This window comes from Heterocephalus glaber, unplaced genomic scaffold (assembly GCF_053883595.1).
Source record: "Heterocephalus glaber isolate CG9 unplaced genomic scaffold, H.glaber_assembly_v1.0 deba00001429, whole genome shotgun sequence".
Taxonomy (NCBI): domain Eukaryota; kingdom Metazoa; phylum Chordata; class Mammalia; order Rodentia; family Bathyergidae; genus Heterocephalus; species Heterocephalus glaber.
In genome coordinates this window covers 11,437,100-11,453,729 of record NW_028258294.1, presented here as the reverse complement: position 1 = coordinate 11,453,729, position 16,630 = coordinate 11,437,100, and the positions used below count along the sequence as shown (strand labels likewise).

General features: G+C 39.6%; 1 protein-coding gene across 1 annotated transcript; it reads right to left on the bottom strand.

Annotated features, from left to right (window-relative positions):
• Window positions 1-7,576: 7,576 nt before the first annotated feature.
• LOC147827879 (lysine-specific demethylase 4D-like) lies at window positions 7,577-11,205 on the bottom strand. The gene has a single exon (XM_087212311.1). It carries the CDS (start codon window positions 11,012-11,014, stop codon window positions 9,179-9,181), a length of 1,836 nt encoding a protein of 611 aa, XP_087068437.1. The 5' UTR covers window positions 11,015-11,205; the 3' UTR covers window positions 7,577-9,178.
• Window positions 11,206-16,630: the final 5,425 nt, after the last annotated feature.

Genomic DNA, 16,630 nt, shown 5'->3' with positions numbered 1-16,630 from the left:
ATTTCCTTTATATTATTTGGAGGTCCATATATCATGTCTTAATCAGGGCAGTGGACATAAGGAGTTTAGTTAATAATTGCACATTACATCATACTTTTCTTTTTTCTTCTTTCTTTCTTTTTTTTAATGTGTATCAAGCAAGGAACAGTACATTTATTTCTGAAAAAAATCCAAGTAAATGTCCTTGACATCATATGCTATGTGTATTTCACCATTTTTCCGGCTCCATAAGAACACATTTCTGTGTCAGTCATTTTTGACTGCTCTGCTAACCCTAACAGTAACAAGCCCAGGAACTTCAGTTTTCTGGCCCTCCGACTCAGGTGCTGTGCATGCACATCTCCGATCTCCATGCGCCCTGGGAGGGAGATATAATCATGCACTTTTACAGATCAGGAGAGGCTCAAGGAAGGTGAGAAAGATCTGGAGCCCACCTCTACCAGCAGCGTAGTAGGGATGTGAACACAGGTTTGCCTCATTCTTAAGCTCTTTTTTCCTCCTTTGGCAGTACTGAAGATCAATCCAAAGGGTATGCTACCACTGAGCTCCATTTCCAGACCTTTTTATTAAGTTGCACTCCTTGGCCTCAAACTTGTCATGCTCCTGCCTTAACCCCCTGAGTAGCTAGGATTACAGGTATAAGTACCTGTATCATAGACAGCTAAATTAGATAAAAATGTTATAGGTAGTCAGACAGTGCTAGGCCCTCAAAGAAGTCAGTGCAGAAGATAAGAAGATAATTACCACTGTGACTGAAAATGCCTTCATTGAAGGCCAGGCCTCAAGATAAAGATGAAATGAGTACAGTGCATACATCCCCGAGGGATAATGAATAATGATTGATATTCTAAATAGGCATCAGTCGCCTTGGGTTGGGGACTATGACTTCCTGACCTATCCCTTCCAGGAAAAGTCCTTGTTCTTTCCATGTACATTTGCTACATGTCTTGGTTCCCCATTGGATCAATATTAGCTAAGAGACTATACTTGTAATCTTATTGGTTGACCATAGTTTTGTCCCACCTTATACCCACCTTGTGATTTTGTACTCACCTCATGATTTCGCTCTATAAAACTTCTTTGATTTTTTTATTCATTAAGTTTATTGGTACATTTTAGGTATACAATATGGCAAAAGTTTACAATCTTTTTTTTTTTTTGGTACCGGGGATTGAACTCGGGTCCTTGCACTTGCAGAGCAGGCAGCCAAACCACTGAGCTAAATCTCCATCCCTAATGTTTTTTTTGCCCCTTTGGGGTACCAAAGATCGAACTTGGGTCCTTTTTCCCTGAGCAGCAGGCAGCGAAACCACTGAGCATATGATGACATTCATCATTGGGAATTTGTACCTTTCCATGATATATCTTGGTTCTTATCTTTTTCCCCATTCCCTTGCCCTTCCTTCAACCCCTCCACCCCTGTCTCATCAATCAGCTTCTGGATCCTTTCTTTGCATTTTATTTGGTATAATTTTGCCCATTCTTTTATTTATCAATCTTTTTCTTTTTGAATTTTAATTTTTTATTTTTTCTCGTGTTATTTTTTCCTCTTTTGACTATAATATATAAATTAAATCATATCTATTTAAGGTATACATCATGTTTTTAGATACATATATGTTGTAAAATAATTACTACAATCAACCTAGTTAACATATCCATCACCTCACAATCTTATACCAAGTCTTACTTTCCTCCACTTAGAAACATTTCATAATAGCACAAATGAAAAAATACTCTTAAACAAAAAGTAAAATGTGCTCAGCATCTCATTCTTGGAGACATATTAAATCAGTTAAATAAAGATCATTCTAGATGAGTTCTTGATATCCCTATACATTAATGCATTTTGAAAATAAAAAGTTGGCAATCCCATGTATATGGTTTTGTAGCCTGTTGTTTCATTTAATGAAGTGTTTTTACCTCATAAATTCATGTCAACATCATGACCTCTTAATGATATAATTAATAACCTTTTTCTATGCCCCTATTACCCTCACTTACTCTCTTTGCCTCCTCCCTCAGTCTTTCTTACTCACTGTGTTTATTTCTTTTATGGTTCTGATTTTAAAAACACATTTTAGGGCTGAGTGTGGTGGCACACACCTGTAATCCTAGCACTCAGAGGATTGCCATAAGTTCAAGACCAGCCTGGGCTTCATAGTGCGTTCAAGGCCAGCCTGAAGTACACAGTGAGACCCTGCCTCAAAAAACAAAACAAAATTTTAGGGATTTTTCTTTCTTTGTTCTAAGACACACACTAGAAATGTATTTATTAAACATCACTAAATTATGTATTTATTAAACATCAATAAAGTTATAAAACATTCTGAACCAGAACTGGCTATCAGACTCAATTGGCCAATGGTCTAGTTTCCACGTGAGCAGTAGTTGGTGGTGACCTGGGAAGCAGGCTGTGTCACAGTTATAGGACTTTGAGGTACCATGGGCCTCTCTGAGGCTGACTAGTGGAAGTCAGGGTCAGTGATTCAGAGCCTATTGCAACTTTGGGATGAAGTAAAGAACCTCTGTCATGTTCTCAGTATCAACCAATGTTGCTCCAAATGACTGTGGGGACTAAAGTCGTACATAGCAGGAGAGGTGTTCTGAGACTAACATAGGGAACAACGCTGTCCACAGCACCTAAACCATGGTAAGGGTCATTGGCGCTGCATACCTGAAGTGCAGGTAGTTGGTGATGTGGAGGTCCGTGTCCATGTGCCTCAATGTAAACTGCTCTTAAAGCACATTTTTAGTTGTTTAATTTGGTGATGCCCCTTCAGTGAATCTTCCATGTTTACCAATAACATTAGGATTAGAGGCTACATCACAGTGAGGTAAAACAAGCCTCTTGCTGTTAGGCTGTTGTGGCCTTAAGATTGTTAGGGCACCTTTGAAAGGCTAATTTTTTCCTAGCTGTTCAGTAAGTACACAACTACCTTTGGGGACAGTGGGTCCACCTGAACTAAGAATTATTTGGTCTTCCCTCTTATGAGGCATACCTTGAAAAATACCTAAGTACCTAGTCTGAAACTCCTGCACTTCCTCAAGGAGGTATGAAATGGAGAGCGGGAGAAACTAACTAAAATGTAAGGGGGACAAACTGAATGATCACTTTTTATGTAGACATTAGCAGTTTTTTGTAAATATTATAAATGGTGAGCATAAAGTAGAAAAAAATAGTTAAAACATTTGCCTTATAATCCTCAGTACAAAAAATATATATATATATATATATAGTTGCTGCTAAAAAACAGAGTCCTTAGACTTAAGGAAAATTTGTGCTGTGTTGAAAATGAGATATTGTGCCATAAATGCAGCTGAACCAAATATAAAAAATAGTTTAAAAATTAATGCTGGCAGAGGAATGAGTAAAATAGAAATACTTCAAATAGTGATGTTTTATTTTAAATTATGTAATGTAATAAAAAGTGATCATCTAGATATTTTGTATTTTTCCTCTTATAGGTTATGTATTATGGAAGATTTTAAAAACTGAAATGTTTTGAATCCCACAAATTGACTTGTTCTATCAATCAACAAGAAATTTAAGATTTTTTTCTTAATAATCTCTGAAATTTCTTTAAACATACAATTAGGACAGCAGAAAAATTGGGCCAGTTTTGGACATAAGTCTCCTTCCATCAGAAATGCTATCACAGTACTGGGGGGGGGCTTTTTTTCAGTATTGGGGGTCAATCTCAGGACTTTGCGCTTGCCAGGTGTGCGGTGCCACTGAGCAACATCCCTGGCCCTGTGATATTCTTAAAGGTAACAATCCATGAATTTATTATAAATTGTTGAAATATCTATTTGACATGTAAATCATGTACAATATTCAGGTCAGCCATCTCTTAAAACTTGACCTATAAGTATTTTTGTATGGTTTTCTTGAGTCACAAATGTTAGGAATAAGTAGAGCCCCCTGGGTCAGAATTTTCTTCAGTGGTGTTCAGCAAAGCAACTGCCTTTAGTCTATGCAAATAGCAAAAATTTGTATAGGCATCAGAATAATTTTGACCCTTTTAAATTTCACATGAGGGTTTTCACTATTCTGGAACCCCATCTTGTGAAATTAGATAAAAAGCCCTACAGAAAATTCTTTCACTTAGTAAAAGAAAAATCCAGCATTTTCAGGCTAAATAGTTGAACCTACAATAACAAATACAGTCTGATATCTCAACTCTCAAAAGTTTGCAGTATGTTGATACTGTCATCTATGCTTACTTTGAAGGCATGGAATAAAACTGAGGACCTAAATTTTTCAGTTCCACATGGCTCCTGAATGAAAAACAAAAAATAAGTACTCATCGTAAATTGACTTGCAGGCAAAACAGAAATCATCCTGCGTTGTCAATTTTAAGAGATGACATTTTCTAACCAAGCATATGCCATCCAAATTTTCTGTCTATGACACTATTGTATAAAGCAGCAAAACTGAAGAGAAAAAAGAATTGTTATACACACTGAATTGCTTTGTATGTTCTCATTTCAGGTAATTTACATAAGGTGCTTGACTTTTTTTTACATTTGGAAACAAAATAAAAATAGACACAAAAGAGAATTAAAATCACAGAAAATGGGCTGGGGCTTTAGCTCAGTGGTGCCACTGCCTGCCTTGCAAGCACAAAGTCAAGATCTCCTGTACCAAAAACAAAAAATGAAATAAAAAATAAAAGCACAGAAAATGATGGAAATATCTGGCATATTTAATGTATTCCAATGTAATAATGACATTTTAAAAAATTGAAACATGAGGTAAAAGCTAGGGAACAAAAAGGTACAGATGCCTTGGGCTTGATCTCAGCATAGCCCAACAGAAAAAATATAGTCTGGGATAGAGTTTTATTGTAAATAAAAGAGACAATGAGTTTGTATCCAAAACTATCTGCAGATCAGTTTTTTAAAATACCAACTCAAAGAAGTGGGCAAAACTTAGAAAAGGCAACTCACAAAAGGGAAAATCTGAAGAGCCAACAAATATGAAGAGATGTACAAGATTACTAACATGAGGGAAATACAATGAGATGCTATTTTTCACTAACTTAGATTAGGAAAACTGAAAAAGCCTGACAAAATAAAAACAAGGAAAACAGAGTTTTCCAACAGCACCAATGGAGAGAGATTAGAGACCCATCTTGCTGTCACTAGAAAAGTTAAACATGAATACAACCCAACAATTTTATTTCTGTGTACAAACATGTTCAATGACATATTCTTTGAGGTAATAAAAATATGGAAATAATCTCCTTACCCAAAGGAATGGGTGTAATGAAAAATTACACAGACCTTGTGTAGTACTCTATCAGAGTCACAAGCAATGGATTCATTGTTCTTGATAATTTAGGGTTGGGTATATACCTAGGAATAGAATTATTATAGAAATGTGTTTATAACACACTGATAAGCAGTTTTTCAAAGGGTTTTTTATGATGCTTGCATTCCCACAAGCACTCTATATAAGAATCAAAGGCTCTGAACATGGCACTGTTCTGCTCAGAGCCAGAATGTGGATGCAGTAAACCAAGGTGTGCAGCAAAGAGATTATTTGTCATGTTAAGACCAAAATAACTGCTTCTGTTCTTGTAACTTCTGGGGTTCAAGGGGACATGTTTTCACCAAGGGTTACATCAATAATTTCATAAACTGAAAGCTGACATTTCTATCTGGACATTTCTATCTCCTTATATCCCTGAACAATCACTCAAAGAATTTCAACATCAGTGGGGTAACCTATCTTTTCTCTCTCAAGGAAAGGATGCTGCACCACACCATGGAGACTTACAGTAGTGTTTCAGGTTAGGTTCCCAAGGAGCAAACACAGTTCAGCACCTAGGGTGTTTATATTTATAAATGGCTTTTCCATCTACATATTTGGAAAAGGAAGAGAAGGAAGCAGATTTGAGTAGAGGGGAAAGTTGAGCTGAGTTCAGACTCAAACAGCCTCAGCCAATACTGCAGGGAGCTCTGGACTTAAAATGACCATTCAGTGTTCTCAAGATGAGCAGAAATGGCCCAACTTTTATGCCCCAGCATTGAGCAGTCACTAGACATGGAACAAAATAGGAAGAGGCTTTGGGTGAGGCAGCTTTCTGCATCTGAAAGTGTTGACAGCTGAAGGCTGTCCTCTTACTGAATGGCAGGGCAGTAAGGCTTTCACTAAAGGATGAAAAGACTCAAGGTCTCAGTCACTTAGCACACATTAGTTTATTCCTTGTTCATGCAAGATCTACTGTGGGTCTAGCAACTCTGTAGGCTGCTCCCTCCAAAGTGAATCCAATATGCTGCTATTTTATTTTTCCATTATCTCCATATTAACTTAATCTCCCTGTCAGCCAGGCATCTCACTCCCATCCTCTTCTGCTCGAAAGACTATCAAACTATGCAAATGATATCATGTCTACCATGTTTTAAACTTCCAGTGCCTCATTCCTATGAAGTGAAAGCATTTCAAGTACTTAACCTGACATTCCAGGCCCACATAGTAGGCTCTGTTGCTCTGCTTCCTCTCTACCTCCCAAACACAGTTGAGCTTCCTTTCAATTCCTGAAACACAGAATCACCAAGTCCATGTTGAATTTTTGCACTTGCTGGTCCCTGTGAATGGTAAGGATACTGTAGACATTTCGTTTTGTCATGTTAATCTCAGACTCAAAGACAGTCTCAGTCCAGACTGCAGGAACTCTGTCTCAAAAGGAACTCCTACTATGTGACAGTTTTCCTGATCTGGGGTCCCAAACCTGCATCTGAGAGAGTATGTCCTATGCAGAAAAGAAAGGCAATGATACTTGTTTCCTCCAGATCTCTCTTCTACATCTCTGTGGTAGAATATCCTCCATACTCAAGCCTGGAAACAGAGGCTCAGCATGGAAAATCATAGGTGATCCTCTGATCATGCAAATGCCTGATCCCTGAACACAAGCTCGGGACACATCTGTCAGTAGATTTTTCCTGACAAGTGCTCCCCCCATGTGGATACAGTGAGGGTATGAGCAGCTTGAGAGCAGATCTGGGAAGAAGGAAGCCAGCTAGAGGCAGTCCCCATTGCCCCACCATGCTGAGTCTTAAAGAAGCAGGAGGGCCCTCTAGTGTCCACCCTATGCCCTGAAAAGGCCTCCTGTATGCTTTAGTGTGTAGAGTTTGGGAAAAGCCACCTGGCCCTACATCGTCTCCTCTTTACCACATGTAGCAGCTTCCCACGGATCCAAATGATGCCCAGAGACTAACAGTAGAAGTAAATCATGAAACATACCTGAATCCAACTTCTACTGATGAGGGGAAAATAAAAATGTTGTTTCAAAGCCTTAAACACCCATGATAAAGGAATATGGAAAGAAACTAGAATCCTAAACATAGAAACTAGGATGAAACAGAAAGGATTCATGAATTCCTTTGAATATTTATAGATTTCAGTGTGCGTAGGGCTGTGAAGGTGGTGAAGAACTATTGCTTTCGTTAGTTTCTCAAAGTTCATAGGGAATTCCACAACCACTTTACTAAATTTTTAATTTAGTTTTAATTTTATTATAATTTTCAAAATTAAGAAACAATTTACATTAAAATTAATATAGTGCAATTATTACATTGAAAATACAGTCAAGGCAGATGCAAAGGAATACAAATGATGCTCAATGAAGAATATGAAACCTAAACTAAAAACTGATTTAAAAGGTCTTAAGCAAGGACTTACAAAAATATTTGTACATCAGTGCTACTACAGCATTATGCACAATAGCCATAATTATTCACAATAGCCAAAGATGAAGAACCCAAATGTCCACCAATGGATGAATGGATAAAGAAAATGTGGCATTTACCTAGAATGCAGTATTACATAGCCTCAAAAAGCAAGGAAATCCTGACACATGCTACAATGTGGATAACCTTGGCACATTATGCTAAGTGAAACAAACCAGAGACCAAAAAATCCAAATGTACCATTCTACTTGTATAAGGTGAAAACAGTCAAATTAATAAGCAACTAAAACAGAATAATGGACACCAGCAGTTGGAACAGAGAAAAACAGGGAGACATTATTTAATGGATAGAGTTCCACTTTGCCATGATTAAAAACTTTTGAAGATGGATGCTGATAGTTATATAACACAATATCATTCAAGCCACTAAATTATGCACTTAAAACTGTTAAAATAATAAATGTTGTAACATATACTTTACCTCAATTAAAACATTTAAAAATTAAATGAACATAAGTTGCTCGGTATTCGTGGCTATGCTTCCATTGTGAAATTTCATATTTAGTACTATAAGTAGTCCTTCTATGTAGACTTGGTCTCCATTAGCTTGTCTGATACTAAGATTCATAATTCCTATTTGCCTTTTCCATGGTAAGGCTTTGCCCATTCTTTATTTTTTTTTTCTTTTTTTTTTGGTACCAGGTATCGAACTTGGGTCCTTGCTCTTGAGAGGCAGGCAGCAGAATCACTGAGCTAAATCCCTGGCAATATTGTGCTTTAGATATACCTCTTTTATACAAATCTGATCTTAAAAAGATATTTTAAGGATTTTATCTTTTTGGTTTACAGATACACATTAGGAATAACATTTTTGATTGTTTATTGTTGACAGTGCCAGGCTCTACTACTGAACTGCATCCCTAGCCAACAATAAAAGGATAAAATATCCCTGAGGCCCTAACTGACAGCCAGATTCAATTCTTCATAAATCTAGTTCCTACATGAACAGTGATTGCTGGGGGCCTGAGAGGTAGGGCATGTTACCATTGAAGGACTGGAAAGGCTCAGTAGAAGCCAGGATTGGTGACTTAAGAGGTTCACCCAGATCCTCAGCATCAATCAGTTTTAGCCCAAATGATTGTGGGAACTGAACCCACAGCACTGCAGGGGAAGTGTCCTGAGGGTGACAAAGTAAATAAGAGATGTCTGTGGCATCTAGACCACAGTAGGAACCACAGGCACATCCATATTCAGTAATGGGCTGAGTCCCTGGATGGTACTCCTATCTCCTTTGGCAGCCTATAGGGTGGGAGATTCCACTTCAGAGGTCACTGGGACCCTTAGTTGTCATGAAAAGAAAAAGCCTCAGACATCCCGAGAAATGTGTCAGGCTTCACTAGGGACAGGCAGGGGCCACCACTGTGAGTGGTGAAGTGTTTCTGAACTGAATCAGTGGCAAATGGTTTCTGAAAACATTTGCTCAATCCAGGATTCTACGGGAATAAGAGTGGTCCATCCTTACAACTTCAGCCAGGTTCACAGGGGTAATGCTGTTGCCAGCAGTGTCCCCTGAGAACCTTCTCAAAGGCATATTGACATTAGGAGAAGTAGCTGGGAAAATTAAAGGAAGATCGGCTGTAATGTCATCCAGGGACAGCAAGCATGAACCAGGGTGCATAGGATTGTGGGGATCTAGTGGGGGTCCCAAGAATTGCAGATCAGGGGCACAACAACAGCCAAAAGCATCCCCAGAAAACTGAGGCCCACGGCTCACAGACACAGGCTCCTCCATCAAAACTCCATCCTCAGGCATGGGCTGATCCTCTGAATACAGAGCTGTATCTCCTGTGCCCACCACTAGGAGCTTTTGGGTCTGAGCCAGCAGTATTGACCCCTGAGCCTTTGATTTCCAAGGATGACGACCTCTACTCGGTCTGCCTGCTGAGAATTGGAAATCTGGGGTGAACAGACCAGGAGTCAAGGACTGGATCGGGGTGGGCCTCTGGTAGCTATTGATGACTGCAGCCTGGTGCTGAACAGAAGCCCTTTGGGAGGAGGAGAGGAGCCTGCACACAGTAGGCATGGGAGTGGAGCGCCTGCCCACAGTGACAGTGTAAAGAGATTCATTGAGACACCTGGATCCCCTACCACGCAGGTGCCTTGGGCCAGGGGAAGATTTACAATGAAAGCACACCTTCATCTTGGTGTTCAGCTTCTGCTTAGCATGCACCAGGGGTTCTCCCTCTTTCATTACCGCACAGTCTTGAGCCTGATTCTGCAGCTCAAATCCTTCAGGTTGCAAGATACGCACAAAACAATCCATGGAAAAGCCAATTCTTGCCTCCCCGCAGTTGCACTGAGAAGCCACTTTACCATAATCAATCCACCGAGGGGTGGCAAAATTGATGGCCTCTGCACAGTTAAAGCCATGGTTGAAGCCAGCATGATAGCCATAGGGAAACGTCACCACGAACTCCCCAGCCTCCTGAGTCACACAGCTGAAGGGGATCCCATTGTCCCTGAGCACTGTGGGTGAGATGAGAGCCACCTTGTGCCTCAGGAAAGCTCTACAGCCCCTGGAGCTGCCTGGGAAAAGCTCCCTGGCTAGGAGCTCCAGGCGCCGGCCATGCTCTGGGGGCACCACATACCAAGTTTTGGGCTCCCCAAAGTGCAGGTAGTTGATGCTATAGAGGTCCATGTCCTCTGTGTGCCACGTGAACGTGGTCTTCCACATGCCAAAGTACAGGTAGGGTGTGTTGACTCCCTCGATGACAACTCCACATTCCTGCTCCAAAAGATCCAGAATGGTTCCCAGGTGCCCAAGGTTCCACTCCTTTGTGTTTTCATCAAACAAGGAGCCGCTGATGTCAGCACCATAAATGGGAGAACCATAGAGGCGATACTTCCAGTATTTTCTCTCCAAATCTTTAAAACTCTGGTGTGGAGGAGGCTGGTACTTTTCACTGTTGGCCAGGTGAAGGTACTCCCCCACTGTCATGGCTTTCTTCCTTTTATGGTATTGAGTAAACACACCTGCCCTCCCAGAGACCACCTGCTGCAGAGGAGTGGCTATCATGAGGTCACTGACGTTGTCATAGGACTCTCTGGCTCTCCATCCCTTGGGAGGAATGACTTTGGCTAAGCCAGCTCTGTGTGCACCCTGGGATTCCATGGAAGCAATGTATTTGCTGAAATCTGCAAACTCCTCCATGGTTGGCCTGAAGGTCATGACTGAGGAACCTGGATTCAGGGAACAAGAATGCTCAGGCTTCATCCCTGCAATATCATCAGCCATAGACACAGGCAACAATTTCATAGGTGGGTCTAGACATCTAGTAATGCTAGAAAGTAACTTCTTTCTTTTTTCTTTCCACTTTTTTCCTCTCCTTCTTTTCAATGCTTTGGTTTATCTGGGAGGCAGGAACTCAGACTTGACCTTTGGATTGAAGAAGATGATATTTCCCATGTAGGTAATTCACCAGCAGTACTCTACTTTATTTAGCATTAAGTCTGAAAATAAATGAAAAAAAAGAAATTAAATGTTTAACTCAGAAACTGGAGAAATTAACAGCAAGACAAATTAAATACTAAAATGGAACATATGTAGCAGAAACTTTAATATCTTACACTAATAGGGATGAAAGAAAAAATGATCTTTGAAAAAAATCATTAGAAGTGAGAAACTGGCTGTGGAAGGGGTGCAAGGGAACCACAAGAAAGAGAAGGAGGAGGAGGAGGGGGAGGAGGAAGAGGAGGAGAGGGAGGAGGAGAATCCAGTGGATGGAGGGGTCTGAACAGGGCACACAGGGAGACCTCAGCCATCTGGAAGTTAATAGAATATTTATTTTTCTTAAGAGATGAAAACTGGGGCCATAAAGCTTGCTTAAATAAATATAAATGAATTGAAATGATCTCTTGGATGCTATCATATCATAGCAGAATGAATAAGAAAACAGCAAAAGAAACCACAGCAAGTATGGGAAAATATAGAAATTGCATATTTTTGGATAATCAATGAATCAAAGAAAAATCAAGGAAGAAATTTAATGTTCTCAGAATCAAAAGAAAATGGAAGCACAACATACCCAGACCTTTGAGAAACAATGACAGCAGTTCTCAGAAACAAATGCATGCATATATTAAAAGAATGGTATGATACCAAATAATGTAATGATGCATATTAACACTCTAGAAAAATCAGAATATTCCAAATCTGAAACTACTAGAAACAAAAGTATTCTAAAGGTTAGAGTAGAAAGTGACAAGATTGATAAACACTTGGTCAAACCTACCAAAAAGAAAAAAAAGGAAAGAAAAAAAACTATATCAATGCAACTAGAAAATAAAAAGGAATCTGGGCATGGTTGCACACTCCTATGATCCCAGCACAAAGCCTGAACTACATGGGAAGACTCTTTCTCAAAAAAGAAAAAAAGGAAGAAGAAAGATGAAATCACAATGGAATCCACCAAAATCTAGAGGATTGCAAGAAACTGTTTTGAAGAGAACCAAGAAATACAATGGATAAATATCTAGACATATATGAATTGCCAAAACTGAATCAAGAGATAGAAAAACCTTGAATAGACCAATGCAGGCAATAAAATAGAAGCAATCATAAAAACCCTCCCAGTGAAGTAAAGCCCAGGACTTGGATTCACTGCTGAATTCTACAAGAATTTCAAAAAAGTTCTAACACCAATACTCTCCAAATTCTTCTATGAAATTGAAAGGGAAGAAACACTGCCAAATTCATTCCTAGAACCTACCATTATTCTGAGGCCAAACCAGATAAGGGTTTAACAGAAAAAGAGAACTGTAGGCCCATCTCCTTTATAAACATAGACGGAGAAATCCTTAACAAGATACGGGCAAACAGAGTGCAACAGATCATTAAAAACATCAGACATCTCATCAAGTTGGCTTCATCGCAGGAATGCAAGGATGGTTCAGTGGGGATTAATCAGTAAACAGGAATTATCGCTTAAAGAGAAGCAAAGACAAAATAACATGATCATCTCAATACATAAAAACAAAACAAAAACTCTTTGACAAATTCCAAAATCCATGCAAGGTAAAAATCCTGACAAAATAGGCATAGGAGGATCTTATCTCGAATTATCAAAAGGGAAGGGGACCAAGAGATAGAGGGAGAGGAGTGGGAAGAGAGAGGAAAGGAAAAGGATAAAAAATAGAAAGAGATGTGCTATGTGCAGGTTACCAACCTGGTAAAAGCCATCTATGACAAAAACACTGCCAAAATAATAATAAATGGGGAAAAAAATGAAAGCATTTGCCCTAAAATCAAGAACAACACAGGAGTGTCCAACCTCACTACTCCTGTTTGATAGAGGACTTCAAATGGAGATAGGGATCATTTGCCACTGGGAAAGAGAACAAGAGATGGAGAAAGAGAGAATATTTCTTACATATATATACCTATGCTCATGATAAATGGCATCATTATACTCTGCAATCATATACTAATGGAAATTAAAAACATAGTACTTGGAACTTTAGCCACACCAATCAGCCAAGAGAAAAACATAAGAGATACATATAGGAAAGGAAGAAGTTGAAATATCCTAATATACTGATGACATGATCCTTTACATAGAAGATTCAAAGACTTGTAGGAGTAATAAACTCAGCAAGGAAGCAGTGGGATACCAAAATAAGAAAAAGAAAATCAGCCAAGTGTGGTGGCACATACCTGTAATCCCAGCACTCAGTAGGCTGAGGTGGCACATGAGAGTGAGTTAGAGGCCAGCGTGAGCTACATGGTGAGTTGAAGCCCATCCTGAACTACACAGAGAGACCTTGTCCCCCCACCAAACAAACAAAAACAATCAATACATTTCCTATGTACCAGCAATGAACTCACTGAGAAAGAAATCAGGAAAACAATCTCATTCACAGTAGCTTCAAAACAAATGAGCAAACACTCACACACACACACAAAGAGAAAAGTATATGCCTAGGAATTAATATACCCAAGGGAGAGAAAGACCTCTTGTCTTAATTGCTTTTCTCCTTGCTGAGACGAAATACCTAACACCCAAAGTAAAGGAGGAAAGGTTTATGTGGCTCACATCTTGTAGAGTTTTCAGTCTGTAGTCAGCTGACTCCAAGTCAGGGTGGCAGGGCAGAGAGACATCAAAGAGGAGAAACAGTCCTTGCGAAAGAGGAGCAGCAGCAGCAGAAGGTAGCTGCCAGCAAAGTGGCAAGGAGCAAGCAACTCTGGCAACCCTCTTGTGTCCCTTTTATACATCCCAGGCTACCCACCCTTAAAATAGTACCCACCCTTCATCCCAGCATTACACACTTAATCCCAGCATTAACCAGGTTTGGTAACTCACACCTGTAATCCCAGCACTTTGGAGGCTGAGGCAGGAAGACTGACAAGAGTTGGAGGCCTGCATGGGGTACACACTGAGTTCAAGGCCAGCCTGAACTACATAGTGAGAACCTTTCTACAATGAAAATGCCAGCATCACACACTTTAGATCCAGCCACCTGTGACCGCATGACACCTCGGGGGACATCTAGATGCAAGCGATAACATCTCTGTAACAAAAGTTGTACTACTCTGAAAAAAGAGATTGAAGATGATATTAGAAAATGGAGCACACGCCTATAATCCCAGCATTTGGAGGCTGAAGTAGGAGGATCAGTGTGAGTTTAAGGACAGCCTGGGCTACATAGCTCAAAGCCAGCTTCAACAACATAGGGAGACCCTGTTTTAAAAAAAAAAAAGAAAAGAAAATTGAAAGGTTTGTCTTGTTCTTGGATAAGCAGGACCAACATCATCACAATGGCCCTGTTGCCAAAAATGATATACAGATTTATTGCTATTACAATCAAAATACCAACAGACTTCTTCAAAGAACTAGGAAAAATAATCCTATATTCTTTTTTTGGTTTTCGGACACAGAGTCCCACTCTGTAGTTCATGCTGGCCTCAAACTCTCAAACTCACCATGATCCTCCTGCCTCAGCCTCCCAAGTATTTGGATTACAGGCATGCCAGTCTAGGCTAAAATTGATATGTACCTTGAAGAGACCCATAATAGAGAAAGCAAACAACAAGAGAAGAGCAGAAGGCATCACAATCTAGATATTAAATTAAATGACAAAGATAAAGTGGTTATGGTTAAACACACACACACATTGTTGTATAGAACAAAAATGAGGATGCAGAAACAAACCCCAGGTACTTGATGTTTGGTGAAGAGGCTAAAAACATATACAGGAGAAAAGATAGTCTCTTTAACAAACAGTGCTTGAAAAACTGTTTATTCGCCAGGCATGGTGGCCCAAGTCTGTAATCCCAGCACTTCTGAGGCTGACACAGGAGGATTGGAGTGAGTTCGAGCCCACTCCGGTCCAAGTAGTAAGCTCAAGGCCAGCCCAAATTAATAGCCAGACCCTGTCTCAGAAAACCAAAACCAACCAACCAAACAACCACCAAAAAAGCCTGGTTATTCACATGCAGAAAAATGAATCTAGACCCATATCTCTCAACTGCCCTAAACTCAAATGAAAAAGGATGAAAGAACTAGCTATAAAAATAGAAACACTAGGGCCAGGGATTTAGCTCAGTGGTTTCGCCATCTGCTGCACAAGTGCAAGGACCCAAGTTCGAGCCTCAGTACCAGAAAAAAAAAAAAAAAAAACGGAAACACTGAACCTGCAGAAGATAAAAACAAGTAAAACTCTGGAAGACATAAACATATGCCAAGATTTTCTAATCAGGAGGATTTTTTTGAACCCAGAAGTACCACCAGCAATGAACAAATGAGAGAGATGTGTTGGCAGCAAGGGGGAGCATTCAGCAGTGGATTGAGGACAGTGTGTTAGTTACTGTAATACATTTCTATTTAAACATCTATAGTATTTTTCAATCAAATCCCATGTATGTTTCAAAGCTTGAGTTATGTGAGAATTGAGTGAAAAATAGTCATCAACACAGAAAAAAATGAAATATTCATCACAATGTATTATTGTCATGACACTTTAACACACAAAATCTACAGTGTCCTCCAAAACAAACTACTACTGTAAAACAAAACGAAGCCCACACCTGTAATCAAAGCATTTAGGAGGTTGAGGCAGGAGAATTGAATTCTAGGCCAGCCTGAGCTACACAGTGAGACCTCATCTGAAAAAACAAAAAATCATCACTCTGTGGCCTGTAATGGTGCCCACCTCTAATGCCAGCACTAGGGATCTGAGACAGGAGGATTGACTCCAGTTTAAGGCCAGTCTGGGCTACCTAGTTCAAAGACAGCCTGTAATACATAGTAAGATTGTCTCCAAAAGAACTCATCTGCATTCTGTAAACCAATTAAACAATCAATTATGACATAGAATAGCAAAAGAATTTTTCAGTTGTGTGCGTGCATGTGTGTGTGTGTGTGCGCGCGCGTGCATGCGCCCGCACTGTGGGTTGAAGCAAAGGTTTTTGCAAAGCATATGCTTTACCAAGCAGAACATCACTCGCCCAATTTCAAATCTTTTGATAGGAGAAGTTCTGGTTGCAATGAGAAAAACTAAAAATGACATACAGTTAAAATTTGGTCAGTAGATGAATAAGGAAAATGATTTTTCAACTAGGAGGTGCTTCCCAATATGAATGTCATAATTTTTAACACTTTTATTCCTCAAGGCAAAACAAAACAGAAAATGAGGCTTACTTTCTGGTGCTCTAAAATCTTGATTCCGAATGATGGTACCAAAGTGTTGGCAAAATGATTTTCTTTTAGCATTTGACCTCTCAATGAAACATGTCATACTCAAAGTCAGGCCATATATATCTGTTATGACTTGTGTCTAGATGTCCTCCTAAAACTTCATGCAGTCACAGATGGGGCTGACTATTGAGTGTGTGACACTGGCATTGATTCATGGTGCAATTCCAGGATCAAGGACA

What these genes read in the sequence shown, in the direction of transcription:
- LOC147827879 (XM_087212311.1), bottom strand. Translation starts at nt 11,014, where the DNA reads ATGAAATTGTTGCCTGTGTCTATGGCTGATGATATTGCAGGGATGAAG.